Source organism: Trachemys scripta, chromosome 18, assembly GCF_013100865.1.
Source record: "Trachemys scripta elegans isolate TJP31775 chromosome 18, CAS_Tse_1.0, whole genome shotgun sequence".
NCBI classification, from domain to species: Eukaryota; Metazoa; Chordata; order Testudines; family Emydidae; genus Trachemys; species Trachemys scripta.
The window spans coordinates 6,627,402-6,643,959 of record NC_048315.1 but is presented as its reverse complement, the minus strand read 5'-3'; the positions used below and the strand labels follow the sequence as shown (position 1 = coordinate 6,643,959).

The following is a 16,558-nucleotide window of genomic DNA, read 5'->3' as shown; positions in this document are numbered from 1 at the left end:
AGGGGGTGCGCCGTGCCTGTCCGGGAGCCGGTCTGGGGTCGCGGGGTGCGCCGGGCCTGTCCGGGAGCCGGTCCGGGGTCGCGGGGGTGCGCCGGGCCGGGAGCCGCGGGGTGCGCGGAGCCGCGGGGTGCGCTGAGCCGGGGGGCCGGTCCGGGAGCCGGTCCGGGGTCGCGGGGCCGGGGGGGGTGCGCCGGGCCGCCGGGGCCGGCAGTGCTGGGAGGGCCGGTGGTGGTCGGCCGGGGCCAGCACCCCAGGGCCCGAGCCGACCCAGGCTGGAGCCGCCGGGGGGGCCAGCCTGGGCCGCACCTCCTCCCCCCACCCCCCTTACCTGCTTCAGGCTTCCCGCGAATTAAATGTTCGCGGGAAGCAGGGGAGGGGGCGGAGACTTTGAGGAGGGGGTGGAGTTGGGGCGGGGGCCCGTGGAGTGTCCTCCATTTGGAGGCACAAAATATGGTAACCCTAGTGTATCACAATTTATCCGTGTGCATAAAGAGTAACAGGGACAGAGACATGCACTGTAATGCTGTCACATTCATGGTCCCAGACAAGGCAAGTGCCTGTATTCATACAGAACCACCTACTGGCTGAATAATGCAATATAGAAATGAGGCCTGGCTTCTGGGCTCACAATCAGAAGCAAGCAGTTGGCTTTATTAACTGTGAAACATACAGCTGTGGGTGGCTCCAGCATGAGGAAAAAGGTAGGTTGTTCTGGTCCAGAGAATACAGTATATGTAACCATCCTATTCTTGAATACCAAATAAAATTCAGTTAGCTTTCAAGAAAGAAAATCTGATTTGAGCATTGGCCTGCTAAACCCAAGGTTGTGAGTTCAATTCTTGAGGGGGCCATTTAGGGAACTGGGGTTTAAAAAAAAAATAAAAACAAAAACTGTCTGGGGATTTGTCCTGCTTTGAGCAGGGGGGTTGGACTAGATGATCTCCTGTGGTCCCTCCCAACCCTGATATTCTATGATTGAGTTTCAAATTCTGTCAAGATTTTGCTACCAACAAGATGGCAGAATTTTTTCTGCAGCTGGATTGGTAACATTGAAGTGGGGAGAAAGAAGAGGACAATAGGTTACTCTGAGATGGTCCCTAAAAAAGTAAGAGTAGAGCATCACTTTGAGTGATTGTTTGATTGGCTCGAGTTAAGTAGTGGGGAAGGACTTGAGGTATACAGCTTGCCCGGGCTTTTAAAGAGTCAGTTTGGCTTGGGAGCTGGCACAAGGTCGCACTAGCCTGAAAAGATTTTGTTCAAGCTAGACAAAGGCTTATCCTAACTCTGGAGATTTTTACTTTAGCGGGGAGACATATTTTTATGATATTGCTACAGGAATTTTTGTAACCAATTATTTCAGTTCCTACAGAACCTAAAATTAAGATATACATTGTCCTACATTTTTAATGCCCCTGAGTCTTTTTCTGCTCCTTTCCCCTTCACAGGGAAAGTGATCTGAGGGCAGATCATTGCGTGATGACAGACAGAACTTTATGGGAAACGGAAAAAATTATTTTGGAAAATTACCATGATGGGATGATGATGAAAACAATGTTGAGCATAATTAATAGCATATAGGGAGAAATGTGTTGTTTAAGTAATCCTGTCCTCTTTTACCTGCCAAATAGACTCAAATGCACGATTACACCAACAGTCCAAACCTAGCTCATTTTTTTAACTTCAATCTTGCTACCTTTTAGTCTGGAGGAATCCATATAATATTCAGATCACTCGAGACTCATCCTAGATTAAACCTCTATGGGAACAAGATTTTATGCTTACTGCTGCTAGTAGTGTCTGAGGCTTCTGATGCAGTAGAAATATTATCTGAAAACTTTTCTTCTGTGACAGAGAAGTAATTTAGACCTCCTGTTTTGTCTTCTATCTGTTCTGATGTATGGATTGCAGCAGCTACGAGTGAATTCTTACCTCCACTCAAGACAGATGAAGGTTCTATCACAACAGGGTTAGCATCCTATAATTGTTAGAGAAAGAGAAAGGTGAACTATTGGCCAACATAAAACTGGAAATTTCAAAATCACTCATGTACTGAGTTAATACACCAGCATACATTATACCAACATTACTTTTAAGGATCTCAAAATGTTCTATAAAAAGATATTTTCCCATCTACAGCATGAGGATAACAGCTATTCACCATCCAAATCACCAGAATAAGTATTTATATGCTATATTGATGCATGTTACAAACAACTATAAAACAGATAAGACTGCTTTGTTCAGTCTAAGAATCTGCAAATGGCATGTTTTAAGTAGCTACAGTTATCTGCTATAAACATTTTAAGATCTAATTGATAATTGGTTGTAGAAGTCGTCTCTATTGGAGGGGTTGGGGAGCTTGGAATAAATGTAGGGCTTCTGAAAGTGAACAGCTAAGTCCATTGGGCTGAGCAGGCATGGCATGAGTTATGCATACTTTCCTCACACCTACAGCTGGGCAGGAAACGGTTTTCTTTTCCTGTCAACGTTTTCAAGATGAATACATTTTCCTGTTCCACCTTGGGACGCACCATAAACATTTCAAAATTTTCCATAAAAAAAAGGAGAGACCGGCCAAGAATAGACCATAGCTCAGGGATTAGGAGACATCTGGGATGTGGAAAACGCAGGTTCAAATTCCTACTCTGTTTGAATCCAAGCTCGTCCCCATCTCAGGTGAGCTTCCTAGCCACTGCTGTCTTTAGATGTTTTCCATTTTGAAGGTTCAGTTGAGATTTTCAATTATACTTTAATATCACAAGAGGCCAGGAAAAAGCAACCCGTGAAGGAACAAATTAGAACTATTTTGAGACCATAATGGAGAAATTTGGATAGGAAAAAAGTAGGTTACTATGGCATAGTGTTTCAATTAGCAGCCATGGAAGATTAGGACAAGCCCTTAGTTTTATGGCTCTATAATGGATGCACTTTGAGCCTACACTAATTTAACTGTAGATTTTAACTGATACTTGTTCAATACAAATCACTTTACGATTCAATTAGATTTCTGGAAAGGTTGCAAGTGGAGTTGTTTAAATGTATGTTAAATTTTCCTTTAGTTCAACTTCCCTACTCTGTGGTAAAAAGCAATCGTTTACAAGAAAAAAAAACTATGGACTTCATTTTAATTCTCGGTAACAGTTTCAAAATATTAAGTTCACTATGCCTCAGTCCCAGCTGCAAAATGCTCTCCTATCAACCTAGACAACAAAAGAAAATTCTCAGGAAAATGTAACTTCATTCCTTACTTCTCTGCATTAGAGTTAGGCTAAAACTAAAACCATGGACATTACAAAATGCTGCTTCACTAAAAGTTTCAACACCAAGTACTAGGAAAAGACTTTGCGTTAGCTAAACAGAACGATCATGCTTGGTGGCTCAGATATACATCTTTTCAGTGCAAGAATGACATGAAGGTTGGATTCCTTGTCTCGCTCTTTGGAGAAACAGCACTGAAAAGGCAATCTGGCTCACCACTGTGGCAAGGTGAAGGGGAGACCTCATGTCATCCAAAAGCAACACGTCGACCCACTTAAGAAAAAGGTATTGACAAGGTTTGAAAAGAGTCCCATCCAGTTTAGAACAATAATAGCCACAAGAGGAAATCTCCAGAGGTTAGAAAGCAGAAGAAACAATGGGAAATAATCAGAGCTTAAGAGGGCCATGGAATGTCCTTACATCTGCAACAAAAAGAAAATTTATGCAATGGACACTACTGCAACAAGAGTGAAGAAGGAGGAGACCCATTTAAAGTTGCATCTGAACAAGATTTACTTGCAAATTCTTGGCTTGTTTTATAGCAACATCATTGAATAAAGTCAAATGAGCATAAGAAAGTAATAGGTTCAACTGAATAACACTGCCCATGACATGTATGTATTTGTAGCGTCCTGTGTAGTTCTTTAATATTTTCTTTACATGGCAGCAAAGTACAGATGCATGTAAGCCTCTATGTTGTATAGAGAATCTCACAAGTGCTGGAGTTAAGCAAGGTATTAGGTATGAAATCCTATATGCCTTTGAATAAATCACACTATAGCAAGGATCAAATTACTCAGTGTGTCAAGCAAGCCAAAATGTGCATTAAGTCAACATTTGTCCAACTCGTCATGTATGAACAACAACTGTAATTAAATCACTCATTTAACAGTGCACACTTTCTAATCATTGGACTATCTTTGCATTTATAAAGCAAGTCATTTTTATTTATATGACATCCTCTTCTAACTATTAATATACCTCCTCTTCTGAGGAGCAACTTATTTCACTTAGTTTTCTCCATTTGTGCTTGAGTGAATTGCTAATAATTTTTATTCTGGTCTCAAACAAGTCTTAAGTAGATTTCTCCCCCCCACCTCCCTGATGTGTATCAAGCTGGCAAAGATGGTCTCATTTATATGCTTTTATGGTAAAGTCTTGAAGGAACATAGCCTCATTTCAATTCACTTTCATTAGGTTTTGGTAACGTACCTTTTAAAAAACAAACAAAACAAAAACAAAAAAACCACACCATGTACTCTGGCTACTTCTCCTTTTCCATCATTGCTGTTTATCAGGATATTCGTATATAAATCAAACTCCCCCTCAGTTCATTTAGAAAAGGCACAATGAATTATTTGTGACACACACACACACACACACACACACACAAATCACATCCATTATTAGAATTAGTTATGTTAAAAGCCAACTGGGTTGTGAGATCACCAAATAAATCAGACAGAACAAGGAGGCTGTGTATTGGCAAGTGGATTCTTATTGGACAACTACCTTAAAAAGCTGCAACGATGGGAAAGAAAATGCAGAATAAGTATGACAGCCTGATGGGGTCTGAGTGAAAAGTTTAGTATGCAACAGCGATTCTCTAAATCAATTTGTTTCCTCTAATGGATGAGGGATATTTAATTTCTAGCATTCTTTTTTATTTACTCATTGGTTAATTGATTAAGCAATCATTTGCTCTTCCTTTCCTGTTTTATCAACACATGCACAAATGGAACATCAAATGTTGAAATCTCACTGTGTTAACATGAACTACTGCCAAACTTACATATTTGACATATTCTTTCCATTGCTGCCACCATTGCATTGCGATGAGAAACCAGTTGTGCCCTGGCTGGAGACCATATCTGCTTTCCCGTTCTAACCAACCCCTAGATACAAGAATTAAGAAAACAATACAATCAAAGACATTACTTGAAACATGGCAGTTAAAAAAAAAAAAGCCAAGTACTAAAATAGTGGTTAATGTGGAAACCTATAAAAACATTTTTTTCAATAAAATGCATACCTAATAATTTGTCCTTCCTCTTCTGGGGTAGCAGGTCTTAAACCCAGAACTATATGGCACACCTACAGAGAGAGAGAGAGAGAGAGAGAGAGAGAGAGAGGGAGGCAAATCTTACCAAGAAGATCTAAGACTGTCAATGAGACAGCAGGTAAAAAGTAATAAGGGCATCTTCCACACAGAGACATCTTACAGAAACTGCATTTGGATAGTGATAGATTATTTCAAATTAACAGAAGATTCAGGGCCAAGGGTATTTTTTATGTGGTTTTAGCCAAGCAAGTCATATATTCAACTCCCAAATTTACAGGATTCTATTTGTACTATTTAGTTGAAAGTAAGCCCCAACTTGGATGCTCGAGGGAGAAATTAAATGGAAGGGTTAACTACAATTTTTTTTAAAACAGCTCTCTCCTGACATTGCTCTACAGAAGGAAAAACACTGAGGTTCCAGTCATCAACTACAGTAACATTTACCCCTAAACTGTAACCAATTTTAATAAACGAATCCAACCCAACTCCTGACCAAGGAAAAGAAGACAGCTGGGTAATACAGTATTTAGCTTAGCACTTTTATAAGTCTTTTCCTCTGGTGATTTGAAATTGCTTTAGAAAGGAGGGCAAATATCATGATCTCTATTTTGCACATGAGGAAACTGAGGACTTGCCCCAGGCCATTCAGTGACAGAGCCAGAATTAGAATCCATGCCTCCAATTCCCCGCCCAGTGACTGGTGAGGGCTTTAGAAAGGGGTGGCCACCCTGCTCCAAAGAAAGTTCACACTATTTGCACTTTATCCCACGACTTGTATATGTTTTAGTTGAAAACAACAAAAATGTAAGCCTCAGCTTTCTATCTAAGCTTGCCCGCATTTAAGGTTTCCCTGTAGAAACATCTATATTCCTAGAGCTCCCTTCCATTTATGAACCAATCCCACCTCCCTGAGTAAAAGACAATCCCTTCCCCCAAAGAACTTACAGTCTAAAACAGACAAGAGACAGGATGGGGGAAAGTGGTAGAACCTACAGCAAAATGAACAACTTGAAACTTCACGTTAGTTCCACTAGTATTATTTTTTAGGTGGATTTGTTTGGTAGGAATAAGCTGAAGTGGAAAGAAAAGTGAAAGGAGAGAGGACATTGAAGGGAAGTGGAGTGCAGGGACAGGGCAGGGGAAAAGGTTCCCCTCTGCAGTTCAGCCTTCCCCTAGGCCACCTGACCTGGAGAGGGATCTCGGTGTTAGTTTCCCCAGAGTGGAGGGTTCCCTCTGCATCCATGGGTGTGGTGGGGGAGGGATGGCTCTAGCTGGATCTTATTTTACCCTTTTCCTCCTAGTGAAGCAGTCCCTGATTTGGCTACTTCTGTACCTGCTCCTATAGGTTGGAACCGCTCTGCAGTTGCTCCCCAATACCACATGGGGAAAGAGACCATAATAATAAAATAATAAATAATATATGGAGATATACCTATCTCATAGAACTGGAAGGGACCCTGAAAGGTCATTGAGTCCAGCCCCCTGCCTTCACTAGCAGGACCAAGTACTGATTTTGCCCCAGATCCCTAAGTGGCCCCCTCAAGGATTGAACTCACAACCCTGGGTTTAGCAGGCCAATGCTCAAACCACTGTGCTATCTCCCACCTGAGTCCTACTTTCCCCAGAGTGGGGGGGGCGGGGAAGAGAGGGTGGGTCCTTCCCAATAAACTGTTCAGTCTTTGAGCCAGTTTCCAGACTGGTTGCTCCTCATTACATGTTTTATAGCCTCTTTTCATGTGTCTTTTGAAGCTATCAATTTGAATCTCAGCTGGAGATGTCTAATGATTGGTGGAGCAACTGATTTAAATTGATATTACAGTGTGAGAGCTGGTATTCTAATAATCTGAACAAAAGAAAGGTCATTAGCTGCTGAGAAGTGACAGATTTCCCAACAACTATAACACAGCTGGCTCTGATTTTTTTTTTTTTTTTTTTTTAACTAATGCTATTGTGTACTAGCATCAACTTCTTCAAAATAAGCCACCCCTGCTGTTATCAAACCAATTTGTTGAAAGGCTTGATTTAAAGTAATGAAGACTAAATAAATAACAAATACTTCACACTTTCATAGCACTTTTCATATGTACAGCCCAAGGTCTTCACTAAGCATTATCACCATTTTATAGATGGGGAGCGGAGGCACAGAGAAGTTAAGTGACTGCACAAATACATCAGTGGCAGAATTAGTGCCCTCGTCCTCTTCTAATGTCTTGTGCAGTGAGCATGCTGGGCTGAAGATTGCTGCTTAGATAGTAAGAGCTTGGGGTGGGATCCTACTTATAGTGGATTCATGAAGAGAGCACGAGGAGGCATGAAAACTAAACTAAAAATATCCTTATAAGAATGAGAGTTCTAAACACTTACTGAAGAACAAATACATCAACTAACCCATCACTAGAGATCACTTAGATTGCTAAGAGTTATTAATTTTAGCTCTGGTATACACATATATGTATTAGTTATTAGTTAAGCATTGATAGTATGTTAGTGCTATTCAGGCCATAAAAATAAAGACATCTGATCCTGAGGAAATTACAAGGCAAGAAAGAGCTAAAATGTACTATAGCTAATTCTACAACATTTATTTAGAAAACAATCTTCCTAGATTTAATTCTTTTTACCCATGAATACATTTGATGGCTTCCAAAAACGGAGATTGCAACACTTCACCCCCACCCAAATTTTGGCAGAAGTATCATCACAACAAAATTTAAAGTTGCTTTGGAATGAATATATACATAAGAGATCTTGAAGAAAGGGCTGGCTCAGTAGCCTAGGGCTTGGGAGGAATCTGAAATCTTATCTTTTTCTTTGCTGCACCCATGATAACTGCCTCCACACACTCAGCCCCTTTGGGAAGGAACATGCCTCTGTTCAACTCTGACCGTGCAGCTGATTAAGGAACTACACTTACAGGGAGCTATATTAGGGCAATTCCTCAGAGCTCCATTAGGGAAGATAACTTCTTTATCCACCTCTCAGGACAAAAAGTTCGATGGAAAACAGGCAGGGAATAAACGACAAAAATGAAAACAATCTTTGGGGTTTACATTTTACACAAGATGAGCCAACCTTGAAATGTGGCTGTGCTAAATTTTTGAAATTGGGCCTGAATTGGATTTTAAAAATTCAATATACATTCGATCCCAAGCTTCTGAATTCCAGGTTTACCTGCACTGTGAAAGGGATGCGATATCATCTCTCTGTGCACTATTAATATCTATTCATCAATAAAAGGCTATTTAGTGAATGTCTACAGAACATGGTTAAAAAAAAAAGAAAGGGATTGTAAGCTGCAGGGGCAGCTTTTCTCATTTCCTGTATAGCTTTTTAGGGACGATTTGGATCGCCACCACTTTTAATGGGGAATGTAACTACTGTTACACTTTAAATTTCTTTCCATTTTATGTACCATGTACGCCATTTTTAACAGCTTGTGCTTCAGGCATCTCACACTTAAGTGAATAATAAGCAAGTACAGCATCATTCAGTCAAGGTAATGCACTCGTACAAAAAACACACTTTATTCAAATAGACAAAACTGTACATGAGTTGACACAAGTGCTGATGCTGCACTTTGTGACTGCAAAAAGAAAAGCTGATGAGTTAATTACCATATTGTTAAGGTTTAAATTTGCACTAAATGTACCTGAAAAAGTAGATTTAAAAATTCATTGGCAAGAGCACTCTTCACACTCCAGATCTGATAGTCTTCCAGAGTGAGGTGTCCAAGCTAAGTTAAAAAGAGGGGAAGGGAAATAATGAGCATTACCAAGTTTACCTCATTTCTATGTAAACTGTACATAAACCCATCAGACAGAACAGGAAAAGTAAGTGTCTGGGAAAGGATTACCATACATCATTACTGCTATAAAACTTCATCTGAGACAACGATAATGAAATTAAATCCAGATACCAGTTTTAGCTTATCTTAGTCAAAGCACATGAATGTCCCAAAAGAACTACACGGCATTGAACCTACACAGAACGAACCATGCAAAGGTACCAATCTTTGTTCCTGCAACATAAAACAATTTAGTTCCCAGTATCCATCGTAAACACGCTTTCTCAAGCCGTGACCAAAACTGCATTGAAGGATCCAGATGAATGGTCAGGAAACCCATTTTGCAGGATACAAAGCCACACCGAAAGTATGACTGCACAGAGGTCAACTGCAGGTTTAGCGTCTAATTGTTTTAAGATTCTAAAGCAAATTTTTTCAATAATGTTCTTATCTTAATTTACAATCTGCACTAAAAAAAGATGATGACATGAAAGTAGCTCTTAGGCGTTTACAAAAAGCACTGCTCGTTTTAAATCCATGTATGTCCAACTTGACATACTGAGTTCTGTATTAAATTGATCCTAATAACAAACCTTTAAATCAAAATATAGATCTTTACATGGCAAAATAGCAGAATTTTCCTCATGTCTGATTATTTCATACACGTTTAAAGGAGAAAATAATGCAATTCCTTCTTGACAGTCAGGCTGATTGGGGCTCTGGAATCATGTCTCATCTTCAGAGCGCTTCCTAGCATCCAGGTGCAATGCTGAAGGGGTTCTCTTAGTTGGGCTGTGACAAATAACTCAGACTATCTTTTGCCTGGGACTAGTCAGTCCTCTTCCTCTGAGCCGGGGCTCTACCCCCTCAGCCATCTTCCTGAAGCGGGACTGGTTCTCACTTTAGGGTAGTCGGTCTTATCCCTCCTTTAAACCTTGTCTTATCCCTCCCTTCATCCTCTCTCTCTCTAGGGCTGGGAGTTATGTTCTAGCTTGTGACTGTATGGATCTCCTCCTCCAAACAGGAGTCCTCCCTCAGCTCTGTCTCTGGAGATGGAGTTGTATCTCAGGCTTCCTTCCTTAGGGCAATCGGTCTTGTCCCTGATTCAAGCAGAAGTTCCCCCTCCACCCTCTTCCTGGGACTAGGGTTATGCTCCAGGCCTTTTTGGCTCAGGTTAGTCAGTCCTACCCTCCTTCAAGAGGACATTCCCCCTTAGCCCTCTTTCTGAAACTAAAGTTATGTCTCAGGCTTTGGGTTAATTAGTTTTATCCTCCTTCAAGCAGGACTTTCCCCCTCCACACCTCTTCCTGGAGTTAAGCTTGTGTCTTAAGTTAGCTGCAAGGCTTTTACCAATTCCCTTCAGCTGAACATCCTTTCCAGTTAGCTTTCCACTCTGGAGGGTTCAACAGTGTCTGCCCTGCAGTAAGGGAGCAGGCAGCCTTTATACTGTTCCCCTTCCCCGACCTCCTTCCCAACTGGTTGGGTGAGAGGGGACCCTTGTCCCGCCCAATCTGCAAGGCTCCTGGTCCCATGCTCTTAAAGGTACAGCAACAAGATTCCCTCTCCAAGCACTATTCAATCCTGGGGCTGCTTCCACCCTATGCCTGTCCCCCGTAAGTCTCTCTATATCCTCCCACTGGACCTTTCAAACCCTTAAAGGGCCATGCCAGGTTGTAGGGTGGGCTGACCAGTAAGATGGCAGACTACCCTATCACAGAATCTAAGTGTTACATTCAAAAAGTACACTGCCATTTTGTAATGCTACACAGTTCTGCTTTGTTTTTTTCTCCCCTAAGCCTTTTCTGTCAGTAACATTAATAAAGCTTCCTTTTTATGTCAAAATACTTCGAGCAAAGGTCAAGATGTAATACAGCTTTGCAAATGTCAGCTACACAAACTATATTTTAACTATCTGGCAAGAGCACAAAGCATTGCTAGCCATAGGTGAATATACAATACACCCAAGTCAAGAGATCAACAAGAATCCAGATTATAAATATAAACAAGAAATGATAAAGTAGTGTAGTTTGACATTGCCCAGCTCTATTAAACTTTCTAATTTTTTTAACTGCCTGATAAAAGGCTCAATTTGATATTTTCATACTGGAATGCAACAGCATAAACACTTAGTCAGTACTGGTGGTTACTAAATCTTCGATTACACCTATTTTGTTCACAGTTCAAAGGCAAAATGAGATAACGTGCATAGGAGTTCAATAACTCACCTAATTACTGCAGCAACTGCTTTTTCCAGCACTACTTTCATAATGTATTGGGAAGGTCCATCATTTTACACATCATCTTTGTTAAGATGGTAGGGTCTTTTCCCTTTTACTTAACACTTTGGAAATAGGTCATCAACATGCTTAGCTACAGACTACCCTCACTGTGGAACAAACTATAAAAACCCGACTGGGTGAGGGAAAGAGCATCTCAGAGGCTACCTTTCCTACTGTTATAATGGAAGAATCTTTCTACCAGAAGATGGGCCAGCAACTTCAATGGAACACAGATAGCTATGGTATACAATTGTTCACGGTAAAAGACGGTTACTCACCGTTGTAACTGTTGTTCTTCGAGATGTGTTGCTCATATCCATTCCATTAGGTGTGTGCGCGCCGCGTGCACGATCGTCGGAAGATTTTCTACCCTAGCAACACCGGCGGGTCGGCTGTGGAGCCCCCTAGAGTGGCGCCTTCATGGCGCTGAATATATACCCCAGCCGACCCGGCGCCCCCTCAGTTCCTTCTTGCCGGCTACTCCGACAGTGGGGACGGGGGGCGGGTTTGGAATGGATATGAGCAACACATCTCGAAGAACAACAGTTACAACGGTGAGTAACCGTCTTTTCTTCTTCGAGTGCTTGCTCATATCCATTCCATTAGGTGACTCCCAAGCCCAACTTAGGTGGTGGGGTCGGAGTGAGACATTGCTGTGTGCAAAACCGCTGATCCGAAAGCAGCATCGTCCCTGGACTGTTGCACTAGTGCATAGTGGGCTGTAAACGTGTGGACTGATGACCAAACTGCCGCTCTACAAATGTCCTGGATCGGAACTTGCGCCAGGAAAGCAGTCGAGGAGGCTTGGGCCCTCGTGGAGTGGGCGGTGAGGTGCGGTGCTGAGACACCTGCCAGGTCATAGCAAGTCCGGATGCAAGACGTAATCCAGGAGGATAAGCGTTGCGAGGAGACCGGTGAGCCTTTCATTCGGTCAGCCACTGCAACGAAGAGTTGCGTCGTCTTTCTAAAGTGCTTTGTGCGGTCAACATAGAAGGCCAGGGCCCTTCGTACGTCCAGGGAATGCAAACGTTGATCCTGGCGAGTGGCATGTGGTTTGGGATAAAAGACCGGGAGAAATATGTCCTGGTTGATATGAAATGTAGAAACCACCTTAGGGAGAAAGGCAGGATGTGGACGAAGCTGCACTTTATCCTTATGAAAAACTGTGTAAGGGGGCTCAGATGTAAGCGCCCTGAGTTCAGAAACGCGCCTTGCTGAGGTGATGGCTACGAGGAAGGCTGTCTTCCAGGATAGGTACAGAAGTGAACAGGTGGCCAGTGGCTCGAACGGAGGACCTGTGAGTTTGGAGAGAACCAGATTGAGATCCCACGTCGGGACGGGATGACGCTGTTGTGGGTACGTCCGGTCTAAGCCCTTGAGGAATCTAACAACCATCGGGTTAGAGAATACCGAGGACGCGAGTTCCCCTGGGTGAAAGGCCGATATAGCGGCCAGGTGAACTCTAATTGAAGATATCGCCAACCCTTGTTGTTTTAGGGAGAGGAGATATTCCAATATGAGAGGAATGGGTGCCTGCAACGGGGACGTGGCTCGTTGTTCGCACCAACAGGAGAACCGTTTCCACTTGGCCAGGTACGTGGTCCGTGTTGAGGGCTTCCTACTGCTCAGCAGGATCTGTTGGACAGAGTGCGAGCATTGCCGCTCTGCCTGGGTGAACCATGGAGCAGCCACGCCGTGAGGTGGAGTGATTGCAGGTCGGGGTGACGCAGCCGACCGTGGTCCTGAGATATGAGATCCGGACATAATGGAAGCGGGATCGGTGTCTGAACCGAGAGCTCCAACAGTGTGGTGTACCAATGTTGTCTCGGCCACGCTGGAGCGACCAGAATTACCTGTGCCTGGTCTCTGCGCAATTTGAGCAGTACCTTGTGGACCAGGGGAAACGGAGGGAAGGCATAAAACAGGTGGTCTTTCCAGGGAAGGAGAAACGCATCCGAGAGGGAGCCCGGAGCTCGACCTTGTAGGGAGCAGAACATGTGGCACTTCCTGTTGTCTCGGGATGCAAACAGGTCTATCTGGGGAAACCCCCACTTCTGGAAGACGGAATGTATGATGTCCGGACGGATAGACCACTCGTGCGTCTGGAAGGACCTGCTGAGTCGGTCCGCTAGAGTGTTCTGGACTCCAGGGAGGAACGATGCCGTGAGATGGATTGAGTGGGCGATGCAGAAGTCCCACAGGCGAATGGCCTCTTGGCATAGAATTGACGAACGTGCTCCTCCTTGCTTGTTGATGTAAAACATGGCCGTGGTGTTGTCGATGAGAACTAACACACAACGGCCACGTAGGAGATTGAGGAATGCCTGGCACGCCAGGCGCACCGCCATCAATTCCCGAACATTGATATGCAGGGCTAGCTGGGGTGCAGTCCACAGGCCCTGGGTATGGTGTTCGTTGAGATGGGCGCCCCAACCCAGAGATGACGCGTCCGTGACCAGGTGCAGAGAAGGTTGTGGGGCGTGAAATGGCATCCCCTCGCAGACCACATTGTGATCTAGCCACCAGGTGAGGGAGGCCAGGACCGAGTTCGGGACCGTGACCACCATGTTCAGGCTGTCCCGATGTGGACGGTATATTGATGACACCCAGGTCTGGAGTGGGCGAAGCCGAAGTCTGGCATGCCTGGTTACGTACGTGCAGGAAGCCATGTGACCCAGCAGGGTAAGGCACGACCTCACCGTGGTAGTTGAGAAGGCCTGTAGCCCTTGAATGAGGTTCGTGATGGTGCCAAAGCGGTTGTCTGGCAGGATGGCTTGTGCACGTTTGGAGTCGAGAACTGCTCCAATGAATTCTATTCTCTGGGTAGGTTCTAGAGTGGATTTGTCCTTGTTGAGTAGGATGCCCAACTCGTTGAATGTGTGCACTATTGTGTGGACGTGAGCTTGAACTTGCTCCTTGGTGCGACCGCGTACCAGCCAGTCGTCTAGGTACGGGAACACCTGTATCCCTTGTCGACGAAGGTACGCTGCCACGACAGCCATACATTTCGTGAACACTCTTGGGGCCGAGGATAGGCCGAAGGGAAGGACTGCAAACTGGTAGTGCACCGTGTTTACCACGAATCGCAGGAAGCGTCTGTGAGGTGGGTAAATTGTGATGTGAAAGTATGCGTCTTTCATGTCGAGGGCGGCGAACCAGTCTCCAGGATCGAGGGAAGGGATAATGGCCCCCAAAGAGACCATGCGGAACTTCAACTTTACTACGAATTTGTTGAGTCCGCGCAAGTCCAAGATGGGCCGCAGACCTCCTTTGGACTTGGGGATCAGGAAGTAACGGGAATAAAATCCCCTGCCCCTTAACTCTATCGGAACCTCCTCTATGGCCCCCAAGGCCAGGAGCGTAGAAACCTCCTGTATAAGAAGTTGCTCGTGAGAAGGGTCCCTGAAGAGGGACGGGGAAGGGGGGTGGGAGGGGGGGATAGAAGAAAACTGGATAGCGTATCCCCTCTCCACCGTGCAGAGGACCCAACGGTCCGAAGTTATAAGGGACCAGGCACGGTGGAAGTGGGAGAGGCGATCCCGAAAGTAGGGGGCTGGATCCTGGTGGATGACTGGGGCGCCGTCCTCGACCGCACCTTCAAAAGTTCTGCCTGGGGCCTGAAGGTGGTCTAGGTGGCCCTTGGTTCTGGCCGGGTTGAGGGCCGGTCCACCTTCTCCTACCACCTCGCCCTTGCCTCCGGGCCGAGTCTTGTCTCTGGCGAGGCGGGGGGGGGGGGGGTAGAAGCGCTGAGGCTGCGGCCTAAATGGCCTGCGCTGAGGGCCCACAACATGCATCCCGAGGGAGCGCATGATTGTTCTCGAGTCCTTGAGGCTCTGCAGGCGAGAGTCCGTCTTGTCCGAGAACAATCCATGTCCCTCAAAGGGCAGATCCTGTAGGGTTTGCTGCAGCTCCGGAGGCAAACCCGAAACCTGAAGCCAGGAGATCCTCCGCATAGCGATACCCGAAGCCAGGGTCCGCGCAGCCGAGTCTGCTATGTCCAAGGAGGCCTGCAAGGAGGTTCGAGCCACCTTCTTACCTTCCTCTACCATGGCTCCAAACTCTTCCCTGGACTCTTGGGGAATCAACTCCTTAAACTTCCCCATAGAGTTCCAGGAGTTAAAATTGTAGCGGCTCACTAGCGCCTGTTGGTTCGCCGCTCTAAGTTGCAGCCCTCCGGCTGAGTAAACCTTACGGCCAAACAAATCGAGCCGCTTAGCCTCTTTTGATTTAGGCGCTGCAGCCTGCTGGCCGTGCCGCTCTCGTGCGTTCACTGATGCCACCACCAGTGAACACGGTTGGGGGTGGGTATACAAGTACCCGTAGTCCTTAGACGGGACAAAGTATTTCCTTTCCACCCCTCTCGCTGTGGGTGGGATAGAGGCAGGAGTTTGCCATATCGTATCCGCATTAGTTTGTATCGTGCGGATCAGGGGTAACGCTACCCTCGATGGGGCATCCGCTCCGAGGATATTCACTATCGGGTCGTGCACCTCCACTACCTCCTCCGCCTGCAGGTCCATATTACAGGCCATCCTGCGCAGAAGATCCTGGTGAGCCCGAAGATCTATTGGAGGTGGGCCCGTGCACGATGTGCCCGCCACTGCCTCGTCCGGCGAAGAAGAGGAAGATGCCTCCGGTGGAACAGGATCCAAGGGCTGGTCCTGGTCTCCCTGTTCCTGGGCCGGAGCATCACCTGCGCCTGGGTCCAGGGCGTCAGGCGGTGCGGACACGGAAGCCTCCATGTCCCCTGGTGGAGGCCGAGAGATGGTGGACTCCGGGGCCCTTCTGACAGAGTGACTCGAGCGAGAGGTCGAGGGTATTGGAGCCCCTTGCTCCTGATGGTACGCCCACGGGGTCCAGAACGACCAGTGAGATGGGCCATGAGAATGGTCCTCTGTCATCTCCCGCCAATGGCCCAAGTCCTGTTCCTCGGCTTGCCCTTGAGGGGGATATGCCGATCTCGAGAGGTCCTCCGAGGAGTGGGACACCGATCTCGATGGCCACGGCGGTGCCGAGAGCGTCGAGACGATTCCCGTGGGCTGCGGTGCCGCACGGTGCCGGTCCGGAGATGATCTATCTCTACGCGGTGCCGGCGATCGGTGCCGGGACCGTGACCGGTGCCGATGACCTCGTCGGTGCCGGGAGTCAGATCTGGACCTCGACGAGGACCTGGAG

General features: G+C 45.7%; 1 protein-coding gene across 5 annotated transcripts in view; it reads right to left on the bottom strand.

Moving 5' to 3' along the window:
* The window catches only part of USP32 (ubiquitin specific peptidase 32), a 119,942-nt gene that overhangs the window by 41,338 nt on the left and 62,046 nt on the right, over positions 1–16,558 (bottom strand). For 4 of the 5 annotated variants that reach the window (XM_034752196.1, XM_034752197.1, XM_034752199.1 and 1 more), the window contains 4 exons: positions 8,970–9,053; positions 5,291–5,352; positions 5,051–5,153; positions 1,783–1,975 (listed from right to left, as the gene is read on the bottom strand). In XM_034752196.1, coding sequence (XP_034608087.1) covers positions 1,783–1,975; positions 5,051–5,153; positions 5,291–5,352; positions 8,970–9,053 — 442 coding nt within the window. The remainder of the gene's footprint in view (positions 1–1,782; positions 1,976–5,050; positions 5,154–5,290; positions 5,353–8,969; positions 9,054–16,558) is intronic. The other variant, XM_034752198.1, reaches the window with a different exon arrangement.